The 23,942-nt window shown below is 43.2% G+C and overlaps 1 protein-coding gene across 12 annotated transcripts in view; it reads right to left on the reverse strand.

Moving 5' to 3' along the window:
* The window catches only part of si:ch211-285f17.1 (sickle tail protein homolog), a 464,466-nt gene that overhangs the window by 139,145 nt on the left and 301,379 nt on the right, over window positions 1-23,942 (reverse strand). For all 12 annotated transcript variants that reach the window (XM_039753955.1, XM_039753954.1, XM_039753962.1 and 9 more), the window contains one exon: window positions 16,459-16,633. In XM_039753955.1, the coding sequence (XP_039609889.1) occupies window positions 16,459-16,633 (175 nt within the window). The remainder of the gene's footprint in view (window positions 1-16,458; window positions 16,634-23,942) is intronic.

The following is a 23,942-nucleotide window of genomic DNA, read 5'->3' on the forward strand; positions in this document are numbered from 1 at the left end:
TCCACCCCTTCCCTGTGTCCCTCAGGTATAACACAGTCCCAAAGCACACCAAATAAACCAAAGTAACACACACTACAACACACTCTTCTTTCTCCAGCACTCCTCTCAGTAGGTGTTGTCCTCCTCCTCCAGACTCAGGCTCCTTGAGTGGTGGTTGCTGGTCCCTTTCATAGTCCACCCAGAAGTGCTCCAGGTGGTTGACTGCTGAGTTCCGGCTACACTTCCAGCTGTGGGGAAAACACTGCCAATAAGGGCTCAGGAGTCCCAGCTGCAGCACCCCCTGGTGGCCACCCCAGATCCCAACAGGGCTGCACCAAACTTCAATTCCCATGGAGCCCTGCGGGAGACTGAGGTACCACTCCAACCCAGAGGGGTTTCCATGTAGCGTCCAATAGTCCATAGCTGCTCCCCCTGAACATATACGTGTGTGTGTGTGTGTGTATATATATATATATAAACTGCTCAAAAAAATTAAAGGAACACTTTGAAAACACATCAGATCTCAAATGGAAAAAGAAATCCTCCTGGATATCTATACTGATATAGACTGGGTAATGTGTTAGGAACGAAAGGATGCCACATCGTTTGATGGAAATGAAAATGATCAACCTACAGAGCCCTGAATTCAAAGACGCCCAAAAATCAGAGTGAAAAATGATGTGGCAGGCTAGTCCATTTTGCCCAAATTGAATTGCAGCAACTCCAAATTGTACGCAGCACTTTGTATGGCCCCTGTGTTCTTGTATACATGCCTGACAACATCGGTGCATGCTTCTAATGAGATGACAGATGGTGTTGTGGGGGATCTCCTCCCAGATCTGGACCAGGGCATCACTGAGCTCCTGGACAGTCTGAGGTGCAACCTGGTGGCATTGGATGGACCAAAACATAATGTCCCAGAGGTGTTCTATTGGATTTAGGTCAGGAAAGTGTGGTGGCCAGTCAATGGTATCAATTCCTTCATCCTCCAGGAACTGCCTGCATACTCTCACCACATGAGGCCAGGAATTGTCGTGCACCAGGAGCCACTGTACCAGCATAGGGTCTGACAATGGGTCCAAGGATTTCATCCTGATACCTAATGGCAGCCAAGGTGCCTTTGTCAAGCCTGTAGCAGTCTGTGTGACCCTCCATGGATATGCCTCCCCAGACAATCATTGACCCACCACCAAACTGCTCATGCTGAATGATGTTACAGGCAGCATAATGTTCTCCATGGCCCATCCAGACCCTTTCACTTCTGACACGTGCTCAGGGTGAACCTGCTCTCATCTGTAAAAAGCACAGGGAACCAGTGGTGCATCTGCCAATTCTGGTATTCTATGGCGAATGCCAATCAAGCTGCATGCTGCTGGGCAGTGAGCTCAGGGCCCATTAGAGGACATGGAGCCCTTGGGTCACCCTCATGAAGTCTCTCTGGTTGTTTGGTCAGAGACATTCACACCAGTGGCCTGCTGGAGGTCATTTTGTAGGGCTCTGGCAGTGCTCATCCTGTTCCTCCTTGCCCAAAGGAGCAGATACTGATCCTGCTGATGGGTTATGGACCTTCTATGGCCCTCTCCAGCTCTCCTAGAGTAACTGCTTGTCTCCTAGAATCTCCTCCATGCCCTTGAGACTGTGCAGGGAGACACAGCAAACCTTCTGGCAATGACACGTATTGATGTGCCATCCTGGAGAAGTTGGACTACCTGTGCAACCTCTGTAGGGTCCAGGTATCGCCTCATGCTACCAGTAGTGACACTGACTGTAGCCAAATGCAAAACTAGTGAAGAAACAGTCAGAAAAGATGAGGAGGGAAAAATGTCAGTGGCCTCCACCTGTTAAACCATTCCTGTTTTGGGGATCATCTGATTGTTGCCCCTCTAGTGCATCTGTTGTTAATTTCATTAACACCACAGCAGCTGAAACTGATTAACAACCCCCTCTGCTACTTAACTGACCAGATTAATATCCCAGAAGTTTCATTGACTTTATGCTATACTCTGATTAAAAAGTGTTCCTTTAACTTTTTTGAGCAGTTTATATATACTGTATATGTATCCATCCATCCATTATCCAACCCGCTACATCCTAACTACAGGGTCACGGGGGTCCGCTGGAGCCAATCCCAGCCAACACAGGGAGCAAGGCAGGAAACAAACCCACCCATATATATATATATATATATATATATATATACACATATATATATATGTTCTCCAAGTCAGGTCTGTCTGTCTGTCCGCTTTTCACAGGAGAACTACTTCACAGATTTAGATCGGATTTTTTTCTAGAATTTATCTGAACATTCTGGTTGATTTTGCGACTTCTCTCATTGTGCTAAGAATCACAGTTTGGTTGCAGCAGCGATTTATTTGCACAGATCCGAGAGAGAGAGGCTGTGGCTAAGGGGTAGGGAGCTGGACAGGGCATCTGGGGTAGGGGGAGCTGGGCAGGGCCCACCTCACTCACGTGCCAGCCTCTGTTTGAGTTGCTCTGCTCCTCGCCACGTGTTAGAGCGCACCTTGCCTTCAGCTTGTTAAGGATTAACGTTTCGAGGATTTTGAGAGAGAGATCAGAGCTCCGTGTGTTTTAGAGGGTAGCTGCTGACTGCCAGAGACATCACAGCCATGTGCTTTTCTTCCCATGTGGAGGACACTCTCCCGTCAGAGATGAACACGATCAGATACAGTGGTGAAAGTTTGTCCTGTTTCACTACTACATGGGTGGAGCTGCAGGGGACAGCTAGTTAAACATAAAACTGAAAGAAAAAACAAATTTGGCTGTGAGCGTCAGTAAGCTTTGCGCCCCCAAGTGACCCCAACTATTCTCTAACATTTCAGTAATTCCCAACAGCTCTAATTCTGAGCTTTCTGATCATAAAATCGGTCATTATGGTAGCAACTGACGAGAAGAATTCATAATTTATCGTATAATGACAGTATTTGAGGGTTCCTCTAGCGTGCCTCTTTCTCTTGCACAATTTGGCTCAAAAACTAAACAGCACATCATTATCTCATCATGGGCTTAAGTTTCGACTTTGGTGGTCTTCCATCCAGCCATTTTAGCTCTGGACCGTCCTCAAGAAACTGTGACACACAGACACAGACAGACACCTGTCATCGAGATATCTTTGTTTTCGGTATCAGGGGACCCATCGAAAACCAGAAACCTAAATTTTTGACATAATAAAAGCCTTCGCTCCCCCCCGATAGACGATAGATTATATGGGAGTTGTGGGTTTCAGTCAAAGAATAAAAAAAATAACACAAGTCGGGCCACCGCACAGCTTATCAGTTCTGATTTGCCCGAGGCCACTGTGACAATCTTCCTAATGTTTGTGCAAAATTTCCTCTTAATAAGTTTCCAACTGTGTCTCCATGTTCTTGATGAACTCATTTTAAAGTCACCGTCTCGATCCGCTGGACTAATTCCCTTTATAATTTTAAACACTTCAGTCAGGTCTCCTCTTCATCTTCTTTTGCTTAAACTGTAAAGGCTCAGCTCTTTTCATCTTTCCTCAAAACTCATCCTCTGTAGCCCTGAATCAGCCTAGTCGCTCTTCTCTGGACCTTCTCTTGTGCTGTTATGTCCTTTTTGTAGCCAGGAGATCAAAACTTGTGAGGTCTAACCAGTGTGTTATAAAGCTTGAGCAGAACCTCCTGTGACTTGTACTCCACACATCAAGGCGCTATATAACCTGACATTCTTAATGGCTTCTGAACACTGTCTGGCAGGTGATAGTGTTGAGTCCACTATGACTCCTAAATCCTTCTCATAAGGCGTACTTTTGATTTTCATTGTGTCTTCAGACCTCACATTTTTACTTCCTACCTGTAACGCTTTACATTTACTGGCATTAAATGTTTAACAGGTTCAACTCCAACAATCTTTCCTCATAACTCATCCCCTGTAGCCCCTGAATCAGCCTCATTGCTCTTCTCTGGACCTTCTCTTGTGCTGTTATGTCCTTTTTGTAGCCTGGAGACCAAAACTGCACACAGGACTCCAGATGAGGCCTCACCAGTGTGTTATAAAGACTTGAGCAGAACCTCCTGTGACTTGTACTCCACACATCAAGGCGCTATATAACCTGACAGTTTGTCAGCCTTCTTAATGGCTCCTGAACACTGTCTGGCAGTCGATAGCTTAGAGTCCACTGTGATTCCTAAATCCTTCTCATGAGTTGGACTCTCGACGCCACCCATTGTGTATTCAAACCTTACATTTTTACTTCCTCTGTGTACTACTTTACATTTACTGACATTAAATAGTTAACAGGCTCAGCTCTTCTAATCTTTCCTCATAACTCATCCCCTGTAGTCCTGGGCTCAGCCTCATTGCTCTTCTCTGGACCTTCTCTTGTGCTGTTATGTCCTTTTTGTAGCCTGGTGACCCAAACTGCACACAGGACTCCAGATGAGGCCTCACCAGTGTGTTATAAAGACTTGAGCAGGACCTCCTGTGACTTGTACTCCACACATCAAGGCGCTATATAACCTGACATTCTGGTTTTTTTACTCTGTTCTCTAATGGGGGATTGCTGGGGGCTTGTGGGTTTAAAACTGAATGCTGGTGACAGTGCCATAATGAATGTGACATTATTAAACAAATAAGAAAAGATGCTACATCAAGTCACCTCCCCAGGGATGGTGTTATATAAACCAGCAATCTCTAAAGATGATGTCACATGACACGACTTCTAGCCGGAGGGGGTGTCAAACTCGACGACTGCTGCTGCTGATCTCGTCAACTGTGGATGACACAATTATAAAAACCAGATACTGCATGGGGCGACAAATCACACGAGTGAATGACGATTTTCCAGCATACTTTTGATATACTGGCTGGGGTTCAATGGCCTTTTTTAAGTCCTTTTTGTTGATTCTTGTGTTCTTTGTTTACACTAATACTGTTGGGTCATTTAGTTTCTAGGTCGCTTTTGTCATCTTCCTTGTGTTTGGTGGGTGGTCCCCCCAAGAGGTGGGCAGACCATCAATTGTATGGCTGACAAAGGACAGTTTCCCCTGTGAGATTAAGGAAGTATATCAAATCAAAATAAAAAAATAAACCACCTGGACCACAGTCCTTTGCAGTTCATAATTAATGTGCTTGGGCGTTGGCAAGCTCTCCTGTGGTTTTCTGCTTTTGATACTTTGTGACTATCTGGATTATTTTTTTTAACCTTTTGCTCTGTCTTTTGGACATTTTCTGAATTTCATACGGAGACTAGGTTTGCTTTTAGATTTCCTTACCTCTTCTGCCCTTGCACTCATTATCAGAGGGGTCTTTGGAGTTGGGTATTTTAAAAATAAATAGGAAAAATGCAGAGTTCTAGAGCTTTGGAGGGGTGTGGGTCTGCATGGTAGTGTGGTGAAGCAGCTCCTGAGGCTGCACAGGGTAATCGCTCTGGAGTTGGTAATTAGCACACCTGCATCCCTACCAGTATAGTCCATAGTGTGTCTGTCTGGTCACTATATCTCTGCGCATCACAAACAATTCTAGTAATAAAAGGCATTGCATTTGTCATTCCAACTGATGGCTCATCACACATCAATGCTGCTTTTATGATTCCCATGCCAAATGGCATATAACAGAGACATATGCATTGCATTTATCATTCCAACAGTGGGCAGATCACACACACACACATCTGTAGTAATAAAATGCATTGCATTTGTCATTCCAACAGATGGTGCATCACAATCATTTCTAGTAGTAAAATGCAATGCATTTCATATTCCAACAGATGGCGCATCACAATCATTTCTAGTAATAAAATGCATTGCATTTGTCATTGCAACAGATGGCTCTTCACACATCAATGCTGCTTTTATGATTCCCATGCCAAATGGCATATAACAGAGACATATGCATTGCATTTATCATTCCAACAGTGGGCAGATCACACACACACACATCTGTAGTAATAAAATGCAATGCATTTGATATTTCAACAGATGGCGCATCACAATCATTTCTAGTAGTAAAATGCATTGCATTTGATATTTTAACAGATAGCGCATCACAATCATTTCTAGTAGTAAAATGCATTGCACTTGTCATTGCAACAGATGGCTCTTCACACATCAATGCTGCTTTTATGATTCCCATGCCAAATGGCATATAACAGAGACATATGCATTGCATTTATCATTCCAACAGTGGGCAGATCACACACACATCTGTAGTAATAAAATGCATTGCATTTGATATTTCAACAGATGGCGCATCACAATCATTTCTAGTAGAAAAATGCATTGCATTTGAAATTCCAACAGATGGTGCACTACAAACATTTCTAGTAATAAAATGTGATGTGTTTGTCATTCCAATAGATGGCACATCACAAACATTAGCACTGCTTTCACAAATCCCATACCAAATGGCACATAACAGAGACATGCATGTTGCATTTGTCATTCCAGAAGAAGGCGCATCAAAAACATTAACACTGCTTTACTGAATCCCACAGCATATGGCATATAACAGAGACATATGTATTGTACTTGACATTCTAACAAGTGGTGCAGCACAAACATTTGTAGTAACACTGAGGTCGTTCTTGACTACTTTGATTTCAACCTCTCTCAGAGGGGTAGCACAGCAAGTCCATCTTAACAAAAGGATAAGTGTCTGTGTGTCTGCCTGTGTGTTTGTCCAGTTACTATATTTCTACTACTCCAACAGATGGCACATCGCAAACATTTGCAGTAATAAAAATCATTGTATTTATGATTCCAACAGAAAGCACATCACGAACATTAACACTGCTTTTTGTAAACCCGATACCAAATGGCATACGACTGAGACATATGCGTTGCACTTGTCATTCCAACACATGGTACATCACAAACATTTGTAATAAATAAAGTGCACTGCATTTTTCATTCCAATAGAAGGTGCATCGCAGACATTAGTACAACTTTTAAGAATCCATTTACCAAAAGGTGTATAACAGAGACATACAGTATGCATTCTGTCATTCCAACAAATGGCGCATCACAAACGCTTTTAGCAATTAAATGCCTTGCATTTGTCATTCCAACTGGAGGCGCATCACAAACATTATTACAGCTTTTATGAACCCCATACCAAATGGCATATAACACAGACATATGCACTGTATTGGTCATTCCAACAAGTGATGCACCACAAACATTTGTAGTAACGCAGAGGTCGTTCTTGACTACTTTGATTTCAACCTCTCTCAGAGGGGTAGCACAGCAAGTCCATCTTAATAAAATGATAAGTGTCTGTGTGTCTGTCTGTGCATTTGTCCAGTTGCTATGTCTCTACTATTACAAAAGAAGGAGCACCATATACATTTTGAATAATAAAATGCAGTGCATTTGTCATTCCAACAGATGGTGCATTACATGAACACGTGTAGTGACACATTTTATATGCATTGGACGGTGCACTGGAAAAGCTTGTAAAGCTGAGGTCAACATTGATTACGGGTAGCACAACTAGTTCTATGTAAATGTGGAATCCCATGTTAGTTATAAAAATAATATCAACGAAAAGGCGCTATATAATGTAAGATTCCCAGCATTTCAACACTTTATGCCAGTCAGAGGCCAAAACCCTGGTGTTCTTTATTCCTCAAAGTTACATTTTACGCATTGTACTTCCAGGCGAGGTATCTTTGGTTGTCAGGTCTCGCTTTTTAAATTGCCCACCTCTACAACTTGAGAAAGTCCCCCCAGACTGTTGACCTCTTTTGTAAGTCACTTTGGATAAAAGTGGTCTGCTAAGCAAATAAATGTAATTGCAAGACAAAATCAGGACGAGTGACGGGCTGTTCAGACTGAGTCGTTGGGGATGCCAGACTCCACGACGGCCCCCAAATCTCTTAAGATTAATAATAAGTACATGAAGATCTCAAGTGGAATGGCGTAAAGAGACAGCAGAAGGAGGACAAATTGGGGCGAGTGGCACTTCAAACGGGTGTCAAAACTGAGCAGATGAAACCAGCAAAGGGCCAGAAGGGACATTTTATTTCTTTCAAATTTGTGCTTCCCACTTCCTTTTAAAAACTGAGCCCGTAACAACGTTATACCCGTGGCATAGCGGACATCTGCCAAGGGAAAAACAACAACCAATCAGCGGCCAGGAGGTGGCAAAGAAAGGCTTGCAGAAGTGAGTTCAGTATAAATAAATTTAAAAAAGAAAAAAAAAAAAAAAAAAAAGCTTTGGAGCTGTGTGGAGACCCGAGAAGACCAAGCATACACCATGGAAACTCCTAGAATTGGGGAGGAGTCACCTTCTCCAACCTCACCGCGCCAGCCACTGTGGGGAAGAGACCACATCCTGCCGGGGCAGACGCCAGCTTTTCAAGAGAGCAGGCATATATACACACACACACACACACACACATACGAGAGAGAGAGAGAGCTCAGGGCTGGGCCACGTTGGTATGCCAGTCAATCCACCCCTGATGAGGAGCCTTTCATCACAAAAAGGGCAAAACCTTTAGAAGAATGAGAGACGAAATAAAATGTATAGGGGGCAAAGGACAACAGGGGGCACAGTATAAAATAATGATCTATATATAAAAGGAGTCTCAGCAGAGATAGATAACGTGTATTCTGCAACACAAACACACACACGCGGGGTCAGCATAAGACCCTCAATGGACAAGGGCTGGCAGGGTGACCACTCGAGTTGATTAAACAGGTTTGACTTTGTTTTTATGTTTTAAACACAAGGATCGGTTTGCCAGCCTCTGACGCTTTCAGATTCCTTCCACTCCTCTAGCCACAGGGTACAGGAATTATATTACACAGTTCAGAGTAAAGACCCCGGCGGCTAACCAGCACGAAATTGCAGGCATATTTGCATGAAGGGGTTTATTAGACGGGTGGAGTTCTGGCAGAAGAAATCAACAGCAATAGGCAGACTGGACAGGCGGAAGGCGGCCGGTCTGCTGTGGGAAAGTCAATCACCTTAAGGAAGGCGCTATATAAACTCCAGGGGATTTACAGCCTCACTTAAAGTGGGAATTTAAAGCAATCACTTTATTGACAGGGGTCGGCACGGTGGCGCAGTGGTAGCGCTGTTGCCTCGCAGTTAGGAGACCCGAGTTCGCTTCCTAGTCCTCCCTGTGTGGAGTTTGCATGTTCTCCCCGTGTCTGCGTGGGTTTCCTCCCACAGTCCAAAGACATGCAGGTTAGGTGCACTGGCAATCCTAAATTGTCCCTAGTGTGTGTGTGTGTGTGCCCTGCGGTGGGCTGGCACCCTGTCTAGGGTTTGTTCCTGCCATGTGCCCTGTCCTGGCTGGGATTGGCTCCAGCAGACCCCCATGACCCTGTATTAGGACATAACGGGTTGGACAATGACTGACTGACTGACTGACTTTATTGACAGCTGCTACATAAACTAAGACCACCAACAAAAGGTGTTACATAAGCTAAGGATTACCAGGAAAGGTGCTGCATAAATGCACAGTGCAATTTAAACGAGGAGCCTCCGTGGAGACGATTCATTACCGATGAGAGGAGCTGCACGCTGAAACTTCACAATGAACACAACAACGGCGAGCCAACGATAAGAGGTGCAGAACTATCAACAGGGCCGCTACCTTGGAAGACATCCTGCAGTGGTCCGATTCCAAAGGAGGCAGGAGCCTCTACGCCAAATGACTCTCACATCATGAAGACCTTTCGAGACGCTGCTCCTGTAACTACAGGGGTCCTCTCGTGGTAGACCACCTGGACCCACTCACTGCAGTTTGAATATTATCTGTCTGCTCCACCAGGCCGGACAAAGCTGGCAGCGCTGTGAGGAGGACTTGCTTTCATTTGTCCAGTGCCTTCAATGCCATCCCTGTTAAGGGGTCACCTCAGAGCGGTGCAGGTGGATGAGCCTATAGTGTCCTGTGTGAGCAGCACGAGGAGCAGGCCTGTCACCTCTTCTCTTCAATCTCTGCACATCCTACTACAACTATAACAGCCGGTCAGTCACTTGAAGACGTTCTCGGATGATTATGGGGTGTATTGATAAAGGGGGGGCATGGAACAGAGGAGCCGGGGGGAGAACTTTGTGAACTGTCTGCAACTCAACATCAGCCAACAGCAAGGAGCTGCTTATTCAGTTTCACTGCACTAAAGAGCCTCTGTGTCCAGTCACTGTTCAGGGAGGGGATGTAGAGGTGGGGGACTCCGACAAGTACTGAGGGGTCTGGACTGGTCTCGGAAAACACAGAGGAACTACACTATAGAAGAAAGGGCAGAGCAGGGTCTCTTTCCTTAAGCGTCTGCGTTCCTTCAGCGTGGGTGGTGACCTCCTTCACATCTTCTACAACTCTGTGATGGTCAGTGTGGTGTGCTGGGCTGGTGATGTCACTTCAAGAGAGGACCACCGAGTCAGCACGCTAACTAAAAGGGCAGACTCACTTAGTGGAGGAGAGAATTAAAACAAAACAAAGTGCCATTATGAACAGCGCTGCACATCCTCTCTGTGACACAGCAACACTGAGGACTTTCAGCCAGCAAACCATTCAGCAGAAGTGGGTCAGGAAAAGCGACAAGACCTCCATTATACCAACAGCAATACGCCTGTGTAGCGCCTCACTGGGACGGGGACTGACAAGGCAGAAGTTTACTATCTTTGTAGATTTTCTCCCTTTTTAGTGATCCTGGGGTGTGCCCAGACTAGAGTAGGGGTATATGTATACAGTGGTGTGAAAAACTATTTGCCCCCTTCCTGATTTCTTATTCTTTTGCATGTTTGTCACACAAAATGTTTCTGATCATCAAACACATTTAACCATTAGTCAAATATAACACAAATAAACACAAAATGCAGTTTTTAAATGATGGCTTTTATTATTTAGGGAGAAAAAAAATCCAAACCTAATTGGCCCTGTGTGAAAAAGTAATTGCCCCCTTGTTAAAAAATAACCTAACTGTGGTGTATCACACCTGAGTTCAATTTCCGTAGCCCCCAGGCCTGATTACTGCCACACCTGTTTCAATCAAGAAATCACTTCAATAGGAGCTGCCTGACACAGAGAAGTAGACCAAAAGCACCTCAAAAGCTAGACATCATGCCAAGATCCAAAGAAATTCAGGAACAAATGAGAACAGAAGTAATTGAGATCTATCAGTCTGGTAAAGGTTATAAAGCCATTTCTAAAGCTTTGGGACTCCAGCGAACCACAGTGAGAGCCATTATCCACAAATGGCAAAAACATGGAACAGTGGTGAACCTTCCCAGGAGTGGCCGGCCGACCAAAATTACCCCAAGAGCGCAGAGACGACTCATCCGAGAGGTCACAAAAGACCCCAGGACAACGTCTAAAGAACTGCAGGCCTCACTTGCCTTAATTAAGGTCAGTGTTCACGACTCCACCATAAGAAAGAGACTGGGCAAAACGGCCTGCATGGCAGATTTCCAAGACGCAAACCACTGTTAAGCAAAAGAACATTAGGGCTCGTCTCAATTTTGCTAAGAAACATCTCAATGATTGCCAAGACTTTTGGGAAAATACCTTGTGGACTGATGAGACAAAAGTTGAACTTTTGGAAGGCAAATGTCCCGTTACATCTGGCGTAAAAGGAACACAGCATTTCAGAAAAAGAACATCATACCAACAGTAAAATATGGTGGTGGTAGTGTGATGGTCTGGGGTTGTTTTGCTGCTTCAGGACCTGGAAAGCTTGCTGTGATAGATGGAACCATGAATTCTACTGTCTACCAAAAAATCCTGAAGGAGAATGTCCGGCCATCTGTTCGTCAACTTAAGCTGAAGCGATCTTGGGTGCTGCAACAGGACAATGACCCAAAACACACCAGCAAATCCACCTCTGAATGGCTGAAGAAAAACAAAATGAAGACTTTGGAGTGGCCTAGTCAAAGTCCTGACCTGAATCCAATTGAGATGTTATGACATGACCTTCAAAAGGCGGTTCATGCTAGAAAACCCTCAAATAAAGCTGAATTACAACAATTCTGCAAAGGTGAGTGGGCCAAAATTCCTCCAGAGCGCTGTAAAAGACTCATTGCAAGTTATCGCAAACGCTTGATTGCAGTTATTGCTGCTAAGGGTGGCCCAACCAGTTATTAGGTTCAGGGGGCAATTACTTTTTCACACAGGGCCATGTAGGTTTGGATTTTTTCTCCTAAATAATAAAACCATCATTTAAAAACTGCATTTTGTGTTTACTTGTGTTATATTTGACTAATGGTTAAATGTGTTTGATGATCAGAAACATTTTGTGTGACAAACATGCAAAAGAATAAGAAATCAGGAAGGGGGCAAATAGTTTTTCACACCACTGTACATTCATCAATCTATTTACCTTTTTTTTTTTTTTTTTAAAAGCTTCTGTAAAAAGGCAAATTTCCCCCAGGGGAAAAATAAAGTTCTATCTATAAACACTCACAAGTAAATGAATAATCCATAGGAAAGTTGCTACTGTAACCGGTGGGGGGCGGCCCACTCCCTAAAACCCCTTTGCCAACAAATACCCAAATAGTTTATGTCTAAAGGTCAATTTATACTACTGCTTCGAGCCTCCACTGTAGGCAATGCTGGATAAGGTATTGTATGAAAGGCGTTATGTAAGGTATTATAAGAAAAGTGCTATATTTTTACTCGTGTACCACGCGGCCTCATGTAAGACGCGCACCCTAATTTTTACAAAGAAAATCGCTAAAATCGTTTAGCCCCGTGTATGACGTGCGTTGTGATTGTATAGGAAGCGTTTAGAGAGAGAGAGAGAGAGAGAGAGCGAGAGAGCGCACGAGTAGGACAGAGAGCACGCGAGCCCAAGCAGAAGAAGTAAATATTACAGAATTACATTTCCTCGTGTATGACGCGCACCTGATTTTCTAATGCTAATTTTCGGGAAAAAATGAGCGCATGGTACACACGTAAATACGGTATTATGTGAAAGGAGTTAGATAAGGAATTATATGAAGGATGTTATATAAGCGAACGTATCCTATGAAAGGCGCTACATAAGGTGTTATATGAAATGTGATAAATAAGATATTATAAGAATGGTGTTAAATAAGGTATTATGTCAAGAACGTTATATAAGCTAACTTACCTTATATAGCACCTTTCATAGGATATTAAATGAAAGGTGCTATAACAGGTATTAAATGAAAGGTGTTATATAAGGAATTATATGAGAGGTGTTACATAAGCTAACTTATCCTATGAAATGCGTTATATAAGGTATTATATGAAATGGACTATATAAGGAATTACGTGAAAGGTTAAGTTATCCTAGGAACAGTGCTATCTAATGGCGCTTTTCCACTGCATAGTACGGCACGACACGGTTCAGTTCAGCTCACTTTTGGGGGGTTTTCCACTGGGAACAGTACCTGGTCCTTTTTTTAGGACCACCTCAGCCGAGGTTCCAAGCGCGCCGAACCGTTACCAAAACGTGACATGTAAACTCTGCTGGTCACTGATTGGCCGGAGAAAATCGTCATTACTGCGTCACTGGCTATTCTTTTCTTTAAAGGTACACACACGCGGAGGTTTGTGTCCCGTCTCTCCATCGCTGGACGCAGTTTGTTGCATAAGTGGATGAATGTTTCTTCAGACATTCGAAAGTTCTCCAGCCACTGAGTGTTTGTAAAACCGGGAACAATCACATCCCACCACTCTGAAGCACGGTTAAATGTCCAAACAGATGGTCTGTTGCGGCGACTTTTTTGCAAAATGTGGAAGATCTGTAATATACAGAATCAGCATTTTAATGTTACACTGGCAGTTAAGTTCATTTTATGCTTTGCAACAGTGATAAAAGTTAGCTAGTGATGTGCTTTTTTTAGATGCTTACCTTTGCGCGTCGTCGAGCTAAAGTGTTGTCGTTGTCTGCGTGTTGTTGTAAAAGTTCCACGGTGTCACGGCAGTAGAGGCGGCGCAACTATAACGATACGTGAATAATCCCGCCCACTCTAAAGCGGTACTAAACTGCAGTCGAAACACAAACCGAGCTGAACTGAGCCGAGCCAAGGTGAGCTGTACTGAACCGTGCTGTGCCGTACTATGCAGTGGAAAAGCGCCATAAGGTATCCTATGAAAGGTGCTAATAAGGGGTTATATCAAAGGTGTTATATAAGCTAAGTTATCCTACAAAAGGTGCTACGTAAAGTAACTTGTTAACACATTGAGGGCTGAATATTCTTTCCAAAAAAGTCAGTTTTCTGAAAAGCACACAAAGCAACGGTTTCACACATAAATCAACATAAAACATCTGTCACTACGTGCTGTGGCTGCTGTTGGCGCATGTTTGGCATCTCTTTCTTCGCACAGCAGGTGGGTGGCGGTCACAGTGTGATGCAATATGGTTTGTACCTCTTGTCATCATAAGTGGTGGTCCTCTAAGGGGAATGCTGCTGTATCGCGCATCAGCTACACGAAAGTGTTCAGCACCATGGGGACCGATCAGACGACGCTGGTACTTCACTGTCGTTTTTGATATCCATCTCCAGGTTGGAGTTCGACAAGTCAGAATCCTATTCAACGAAATTACGTGAAACGTCCATGGAGCATTTTGTATTTGCACAATCGCTTTGGTCTCTCGGCAGATTAGAAGTTGTTTACTCTTCGCTACTCTCGCACGCGTAGGTATTCGAGATTAAATCAGTAAAGCAATGCAAGTCTTCTTCTAGCAAAGAGATTCAAACTAAAATGTAAGGACGAGTTTTGTTGCAGTTTACAGCTGATTACCGCCCTCTACCCCTGAATTTTGACAAAAGTCGACATCAGCCCTGAAAGAGTTAAGGTGTTATTTAAGGTATCCCATGATATGCAATATACAAGGTATGCAATTAAAGGTGTTATATAATAATACATTTTATTAATATGAATGGTGCCACATAAGGTATGATATGCAATGTGCCACGTAACATTTCTTATGAAAGGTGCTATATAAACGTATGGATCTCTTTGAAAATCAACTGAAGGCCGACAAGTTCTGACTTACCAGGCGGTGCCCCCCACTCGTCCATCTTTCAAGACAGGCACAGACAGCCACCTAAAACAGCAAAGACCCTCTTGACCTCCCGGCTGTGTATGATGTCAGACTTAAGGGGCCGATTACGCCTTCCACAAGGACTGACTTGCCGGCCCCCCGGCTGCTTTCGGATTCTTTCAGCTTCTCCAGCCACAGGGTATGGGAGTCTCGCATTTCACATTCGCCACAAACACCTTGCAGGTTACCGCCGTGAAACATTTACAAAGTTTCGTTTCTTTTTGGCCAGAAGTTTGCTTTGTACCCACTTGGACACAATCCACCCACCAATCTGTCCATCCATCAGCTGCACTCCTCATCCTGTTTGTGGCGAGTGGGTTTAAGTATCAACGGGACATCAGTCCTGTAGGGGGCGTCACACACCACTGTAGGGTAATTCTAAGGTGAGTCACCTTGACTGTAATTGTATTTCATTTTTAATTTCACGTTCAAGTCGTGTCATGGTGTGCAATGAGAATAGCGTGAGTGGCACAAAACCAAAAGAAATGATGAAGTAGTAAGTGTGCTAACCCTAAGGCTGCCATGTTGGCTCTTGGGCTGTTTTTGCCTTTCACTGTAACGTGTAAGTGGTTGCTCTTTTGGCCTAACATGCCACGCCATTCTCAAACCAGTTAATCCAGTGCTGGGTCGCAGGTCTGGTGATGCCACCTCTGTGTGTGGCATCAAATCTAAACGCAACCTCTTTTCTAGCTGGTGGCGTGAGGTGCCCACCTCCATCTGACCTTCTTCAGAGTGTTAAGCCCCTTGTTCTCTTGTCTAACGGATGATGACTTTCATAGGTTCTCGTTACGTGTGGACGTAAACTCCCTTGGATTTTGTTCTGCTCTCTTCACTTGCGGTGATCGATTTTGCCCACTTTGTCCTGTCACAGTTGTCCCTAAACAGACCCCAACCCCCACCCGACTGATGCGGACCTTTTTTGTAAAAGTCACCAGCTAAGTAAATAAAATGGTGCTATAGGTAATGGCGTTATATGCTCTAACGGGCATCCGGGCAGGAGAGACCCCATGAAGAAGAAGAATCTGAACAGACGGACATCTTTACTGAATACAAGCCACCAGCTTTCCTCTAGCGGGCAGACGCAGACTCCCAGCACTTGGGATTGGCCCTCTCTGTGGTGTCCTGACCACCCTGAACGGAACTTTCCAGATGCGGTGAAAAGCTTGGACTCTTCTGGAAAGTTCTGTGGCTCCACCCCCATCTTTAAGTGATTGACACAGCATAGTAAAGTCTGATTGGTTCACTGACAGAGTTGCAAATTAATATAACTGAATGGGATTGGGCGTTTAGGGGAAACTCAAGCGAAAAGGACACTAAGGTGGCATCTCTACCCACTATGCCACACATGGCAACAGCTTAACATCAGAAATTGTGACCGAAAGCTGCCCACACAGGAAGTTGTAGCAGTGAACTCAGACTTCATGGTGGTCATCATCAAGAACACCCAAGAAGGAAAACAAGATGGCCATCTTACCCAGTGATCTATCCTTGGTCAGATTGGTCGACCGCACCACGGGGAGGCTCGCCCTCGAGCGGCTGCCTCTGGTGAAGGGACCTGGAGCGTCCCCCTCGGACATGGCTTCAGGGGTCTCTGCTGAGACGGGCTCGGCGGGCTCTCCGTGGGTCTCTTTGTGCTTTGGGCTCCGAGACTAGAAAAGAAAAAGAAAGAAATGAGATAAATAACTCGAATGAAAAGTCGGTTTGAGGGGGCAGACAGAGCGGCACACACACACAGACAGACACATGCAGGGGCCGCTCTGACAAATGCCACACCACGCGAGACCATCCGTTGAAATAGCAATAGCAATGTAACACAACATCATGACATAACAGAATAATATTACAAAAAACAAATATATATATATAATATATATACACTAGCAAAATACCCGCGCTTTGCAGCGGCGAAGTACTGCCTTAAAATTTTTATTAAGAAGAAAATTAAACCTTTTTAAACTGAGAGAAAATACACCAATAATTATTTGTTATGGATCTCTTTGTATGTCCTCACAGGTGGCACCGTGGTAGTGCTTCTGCTTTGCAGTAAGGAGACTGTGGAAGATTGTGGGTTCGCTTCCTGGTTCCTCCCTGTGTGGATAGCGCTTTGAGTATTGAGAAAAGCGCTATATAAATGTAATGAATTATTATTATTATTATTATTATTACGTTGTCAGTTCGGCCCTCCAGTTGTAATATGACCAAGCTGTGCACTGATCTTACTCTTGAGCATGTAACATACAGTCGGCCACGTGAACAGTAATCTTGTTTCAAATCTCACAGCTTGGATTGCTGCTGTCGTAATCGGTTTGAGTTTCATGGTTTGTTTCAATTACGACAGTATTTGTAAGACTTGTGTTGAAGAGACATTCGGCATCTGTCAAGCGTTGTAAGCACACAACCGGTTTCATCGATAACTTCACATCCAGCTTTTGAGAGTTTAAACATTCATAAACATCAAAGTGTCCACTACTCAAATCGTCACCTGTCAATCTAAGATGTTTAAGAGGCATTGGCGGTTGTTGAAAGATGTAAAATATTTGGCCATTTCGGTACACTTGAAAGTGACAACCGAACAATTCAGCGGCAGCCATCAACTCCCATGCAGAACCATAGGTGAAGGGCTTAAGCATTTCACTCTTCTAGTGCTCCTGTGTAGTCTAATTATCTCCTGTACCGTCATCAGTCCACACCTTGAACCTGTGCCAGTCATTCAATACATAAGACACAATGTTCCTCTGGATATCAAGAGTGAGCCTGATATGGCCGTGCAATATGTAACAAAGAGAATGGAAAAGGTAGGTGGTATCTCCGGGCATGGAAACAACTCGGTAAGTGACAGTTCTTTGATCGATGGTGATCACCTCAATAGACATGTTAATGGGGGTACGGTTGGAACGATAAAGGAAATGGGCACCTGAACAATGTGAAGTAAGTCTAAAATACCAACACAATAACTATAATCGTAATAAATGAACAATAAAACAGCGGAGAAGCCGTGGATTAAATAAAAAGGCTGTAGTTATCAGTAGGGAGACGTGAATCCCGTGGCGAAGCAAGGAAGGGAATGTAGAGACTGGAGCGACGGACGGCCTTATATAGGCAGGCAGCCAACAATGATGGAGGACCCAACGCCGCCTCACACGGTGACCGAGCTGCAGGCTATGGACGTATATATGTACGTAAGTAGGATTCAGTTAGCGTTGGGAACCCGCCTACCAAATTTCTTGAAGATGGGCCCATAAGTAACAAAGACCGTTGAAAAGTTCAATATGGCGGCCGACAGTAGCATCATACCACCGAAATAAGTACGCACATCGGTTTTGGTTAGCGCAGGGAAGCCGCCTACTAAATTTCATGAAGATGGGACCATAAATAAGAAAGTTCAACATGGCGGACGTTGTTGACCGTTATGACCGTTATGTGTAGAATTTAGAAATGAAACCTGCTTAACTTTTGTAAGTAAGCTGTAAGGAATGAGCCTGCCAAACAGAACACAATACAACAGAACACACCAAAGTAACACAACTAAAAGAAAAGACAACATCACAACATAATAAAACATCAGAACACAATAAAAAAGAGCACGACACAAGACAATGCAACATAACACAGCCTAGCAATGTAACACAACATCACAACATAACAGAACAATATAACAAAAAACAAATCTATATAAATACACAGAGCAACATAACACAACACAACACGGCCTAGCAATGTAACACAACTAAAAGTAAAAGACAACATCACAACATAACAGAACAACAGAACACAACACAAGAGAACTCACCAATGTAACACATCTAAAACAAGAAGACAACCTCACACGCCACAAGACAATGCAAAATACACACATAACTGAACGCAATGCAACAGACCACAACCAATGTAACACAACTAAAACAAAAGTCAAAATCAAATAAGATAACACAATGCAGGACAAAACAGAACACAATACAATATACCACAAGACAACAAAACATATCAACATAATATAACACAACAATACACAACTCACCATTGTAACACAAGTAAAACAAAAAGACAACATCACATAACAACAGAAGACAAAAAAGGAGAACACGACACAAGACAATACAACACAACCCAGCACAGCCTAGCAATATAACATAACTACAACAAAAAGACAACATCACAACATAATAAAACAACAGAACACGACACAAGACAATGCAACAAACTAGCACAAAAGAACACAATACAACATAACACACCAATGTATCAAATAAGGTAACACAACACACCGATATCACTAATAACACAAGACAACATCACACATGATAACACAACGTAATCTACCAGAATAACGCCAGACAATGCAAGAAACATAACACAAGACAACAGAACCTGACATAATATGGCACAAAACAACACAACCTAGCAATATAACACAACTAAAACAAAAGACAACATCACAACATAACAAAACAACAGAACACGACACAAGAAAATGCAACATACAAGCATAACAGAACACAATACACTAATGCAACACAAGTAAAACAAAAGACAGAATCAAATAAGATAACACAAAGCAGAACAAAACACAACCCAACATACCGATACCACTAATAACACAAGACAATATCACACACGATAACACAATGTAAAACACCACAATTACACCACACAATGCTAAAAATGTAACAAGACAACAGAACCTGACACAACATGGCACAACACAGCCAACCACTATAACACAACTAAAATAAAAGACAACATCACAACATAATATAACAACAGAACACGACACAAGACAATGCAACACACAATACAACATACCATAATACAGCCTACTGATATCACTTACAATAGCACAACACAACATAAGACTATGCTAAAAACATAATTCAATACAATGCGCCAAAAACATCACACAAGGCAACACAGCTTAACACAAAACAACAGAGCCTACTGATACGCCACAATTAAACATAACACAAGGTAACACAATACAAGATAAGACAATCAATCAAGCCCACCAATATCACTGAACCGCAACACAAGACAACATCACACATGATAACAAAACACAACGTAATGCAGGAAACAGAACACAAGACAACTCAACAAGCCACAGACAACGTAATATACCGGCACAGTAGAACACAACTTACTAATGTAACACAACAAAAAGACAAAAATCAAATAAGATAACACAAAGCAGAACAAAATACCAACAAAACACAACCCAACACCACATACCGACATCACTTATAAGACAACATCACACATGATAACACGATGTAATCCACTACAGTAACAGCACACAATGCAAGAAATGTAACACAAGACACACTAGAACAGAACAACACAATACAACACAACTTACTACCCAACACAGCACCACACAAGCCCGCCGATATCACTTAATTCCAACACAAGGCAGCAGACATTCAATAACACAACATATCATAATATACCAATATTGTGTAAAAGGCTGATGCCACCCTATAAGACACAGGTGAGGTTGACTCTGCGTGTGTGTGTGCCTCAGGTGTCCAGCCCTGCCCCAAGCCTGCTAAATTCGGTGTGTCCAGTAAGTGGATGGACAGAGTGGCAGTCTTTCTAACTCACTCAACTAAATTCATGGTAAAGTTGTGTGTTTTTGATTGCAGCACCCACCCCTGTGGCATCAGGTGCAAGACAAGCAGCCCACCATGACAACTGGCAATCTGCCACAGCACACTTAACGCAGACACATATAAATTTAGGGTGGCCCAATCAACACTCACGGTCGGCAGTGCCACAATTAAAAGCCACAGGGGGCACAATCAACATTCACACAGATGTTCCAGCAGCGCCAACTGATACAGAAAACAATAAAACAAAAGGAAAGACAATTAATGCCAGTTACTTCTTTTATAAGGCACACACACACATAACTTGCTTTATAAAGCAATAAACCAAAAATGTGGCCATTAACTTTCTCTTCTGTAAATGGCTTATTAAGGCTGGGACCGTGCCATATAGCGCCTTTCCATACTCCACTGTATAAACTGAGGATATCGATGCATTAAGTCATAGAATTTCAGGCACAGCAGTGCGCCCCCTACTGTGTTACCAAGGCACATGCCACGTTAGAATCCTTCAGCCAATCAGCAGTTAGTGTAGCTCCTCTACAATGGCATCAGATACCACTGGCACCAATCCCGGGGGTTCAACAGATTTTTAGGGAGAGGCCAACACAGAACATTCCAGAAACTGTGACATTTTCCATAGCCACAGTACCAACTTTACTATGTAAAGCTCCTTGAATTGAGAGCAACTTCAGCCTTCACTTCATGCATGCCATTCACGTCACTCGGACCACCTCATGAGTTCCAGGGCTTTGGTAAGGACGCTGGGTTTGAAAGGCACTATGAAAAATGAGGAGTGACATTTTGGAAGCCGGCAGTAAATCAAAAGCCAACCCATCCATGAAATGCAAACACAAAGTACGCACAGCCACCTCACTTTCAAGAGAGGCAAATCTCGTGTAACGAATGGGCTGAACTTTCTACCTCGACCCGGACTGGAGAAGGAAACGCTTTAGTAAAAATAATATTTTGGGTAACAGAAACAGGAAAGCTAACTGGTTTTTATTATGATAAAGTGTTCTAGTGTTGCCAGTTTGTCTGGCGGTCTGCCATGTCAAACATCTTTCTGTTTCCTGGCGTGTGAGCAGCTACTTTTAATGTCTTTGGTTGTTTTCATTTTTTTTTATGTTTAGGAGAAGCCCCTCAAAAGCCGAGCACCACCACATTCACTTGTTAAGGCAGAGGTGTCGCCCCCAAGTGGCTAACAGGTTAACATGAAAAAAATAAGGGTGGCCGGCCAAACGTTACAGCTACAGCTCTAGTGTGCCCCCTAGTGGCTGGCAGGCTACCAGTCTGGGGCGGGTCACTTGACAGGGTGGCATTCAAAGAACCATGGAGACAGGGATGTGGTAATGGTAGGCTCCCAGAAAACTGCAAGAAAGAACAAGGCAGTGTGGCCCTCTAGTGGCTGAGAGGTGAAACTGAAAACAACATGGCTACCAGCTGGGAGTCACCTTACCAAGGAAACAGTTGTAAAGGGTGGTCTGCATGGGGTGGTACTGACCATGAAAAAGCTCTATATATAATCAGCCAGTGGGACCCCTCGTTAAACTGAATAGTACAAGGCTACCAATTGGGGGTGGGGGGGTCACTTCAAGGATTGGGAGCCAAGAAGCACAGAAATAGTTGTAGAATAAATAATAATGTTTTATTTATATAGCACCTTTCACTTGATATCTGTATATTGACATTGGATGTAACAGACCATGAAAAAGCACTATATTCTGTCAGCCAGTGGAGCCCCCTAGTGGTTAGCCAATAAAAGGTGTCATTTTGCTTGGCTTTTCTCTACATTTATTATTATTAATAATTATTTTATTTTTATATTTTATATAATTAATATTAATAATACATTTTAAGAACATAGTGACTCTCCCTTGATAGATGTAATTTGTCATGGCCTAGTTTTAACACTATATACTATAAATCTAACGCCTTGTTCATAGACTAAGCGCCTATGGTCCAGCATAACATCTGCAAAACTGTTACGGCTTCAGTGACTTGCTGGTCAATCGCACAACACCCACTCCCTTTCGCTATCAGCCAGTGGAGCCCCCTAGTGGTTAAGACATTAAACTGAAAAGAACAAGGCACATAACACTTGGGGTCACTTCACCGACTGTATGCAAACAAACACAGAAATAGCTGTATAATTAAAATTAAGAATATTGATAATATTTCATTTATTTTGCACCTTTTGACAGCTGTAGGTTGGCATGGGATGATATTTACTACAGAAAACTGCTATAAAGAATAAAGCAGTGTGGCCCCCTAGTGGCTAGGAGGTTAAACTGAAAAACTGCATGGCGACCAGCTGGGAGCCATTGTTTCAATTAAAAAGAAAAAAGAAAACCAGTATACTGTGAAGGGTGGTCTCCATGGGATTGTACTAACAATGAAAAAGCAGTTCATACAATCAGGCAGTGGAGCCCCCTAGTGGTTAAGATGTTAAACTGAAAAATACAAGGCTACCAATTGGAGGTCACATCTTTGACTAGGTGCCAAGAAGCACTGAAACTGATGTGTAATAAATAATAATAATAATAATAATAATAATAATAATAATAATAAAAGCATTTTATTTATATAGCATCTTTGCCTTGTTAGCTATAGGTGGCCATTAATTCATATTTACTACAGAAAACTGCTATAAAGAATAAGGAAGTGCGACCCCTAGTGGATAGCAGGTTAAATGTAAAGTGGCATGGCCACCAGCTGGAAGTCATTTTAGCTGCCAGTGTTTCAATTACAGAAACACAGAATAACCCGCACTATAAATAAATGGTGGTCACCATTGGGTGGTCCTGAATATGAAAAGCAACTCTATAAAATAGACGAGTGTGCCCACCAGAGGCTAAGAGGTTAAACTGTGAAGTACAAGGCTGCCAAATGAAGGTCATTCTACTCAACTGGAAAACTGTATAATAATTAATAATAATAATGCTAACACGTTTTCTTTAGGGTGGCACAGTGGTAGCGCTGCTGCCTCTCATTTAGGAGACCTGGGTTCGCTTCCCGGGTTCCTCCCTGCGTGGAGTTTGCATGTTCTCCCCGTGTCTGCGTGGGTTTCCTCCCACAGACCAAAGACTTTCAGGTTAGGTGCATTGGCGCTCCTAAATTGTGTGCTTGGTGTGTGGCTGTGTGTGTGTCCTGCAGTGGGCTGGCGTCCTGCCTGGGGATTTGTTCCTGCCTCCGACACCCTGTGTTGGCTGGGATTGGTTCCATGCAGACCCCCCACCGTGACCCTGTAGTTAGGATATATATCAGTTTAAAAATGACTGAATGACATTTTCTTTATATAGCGCCTTTCCCTTGGTGCAGGTAGCCATTGAATGGTATTTACTACAGAAAGGTACAG

Source organism: Polypterus senegalus, chromosome 5, assembly GCF_016835505.1.
Source record: "Polypterus senegalus isolate Bchr_013 chromosome 5, ASM1683550v1, whole genome shotgun sequence".
In the NCBI taxonomy this organism is placed as follows: Eukaryota; Metazoa; Chordata; class Cladistia; order Polypteriformes; family Polypteridae; genus Polypterus; species Polypterus senegalus.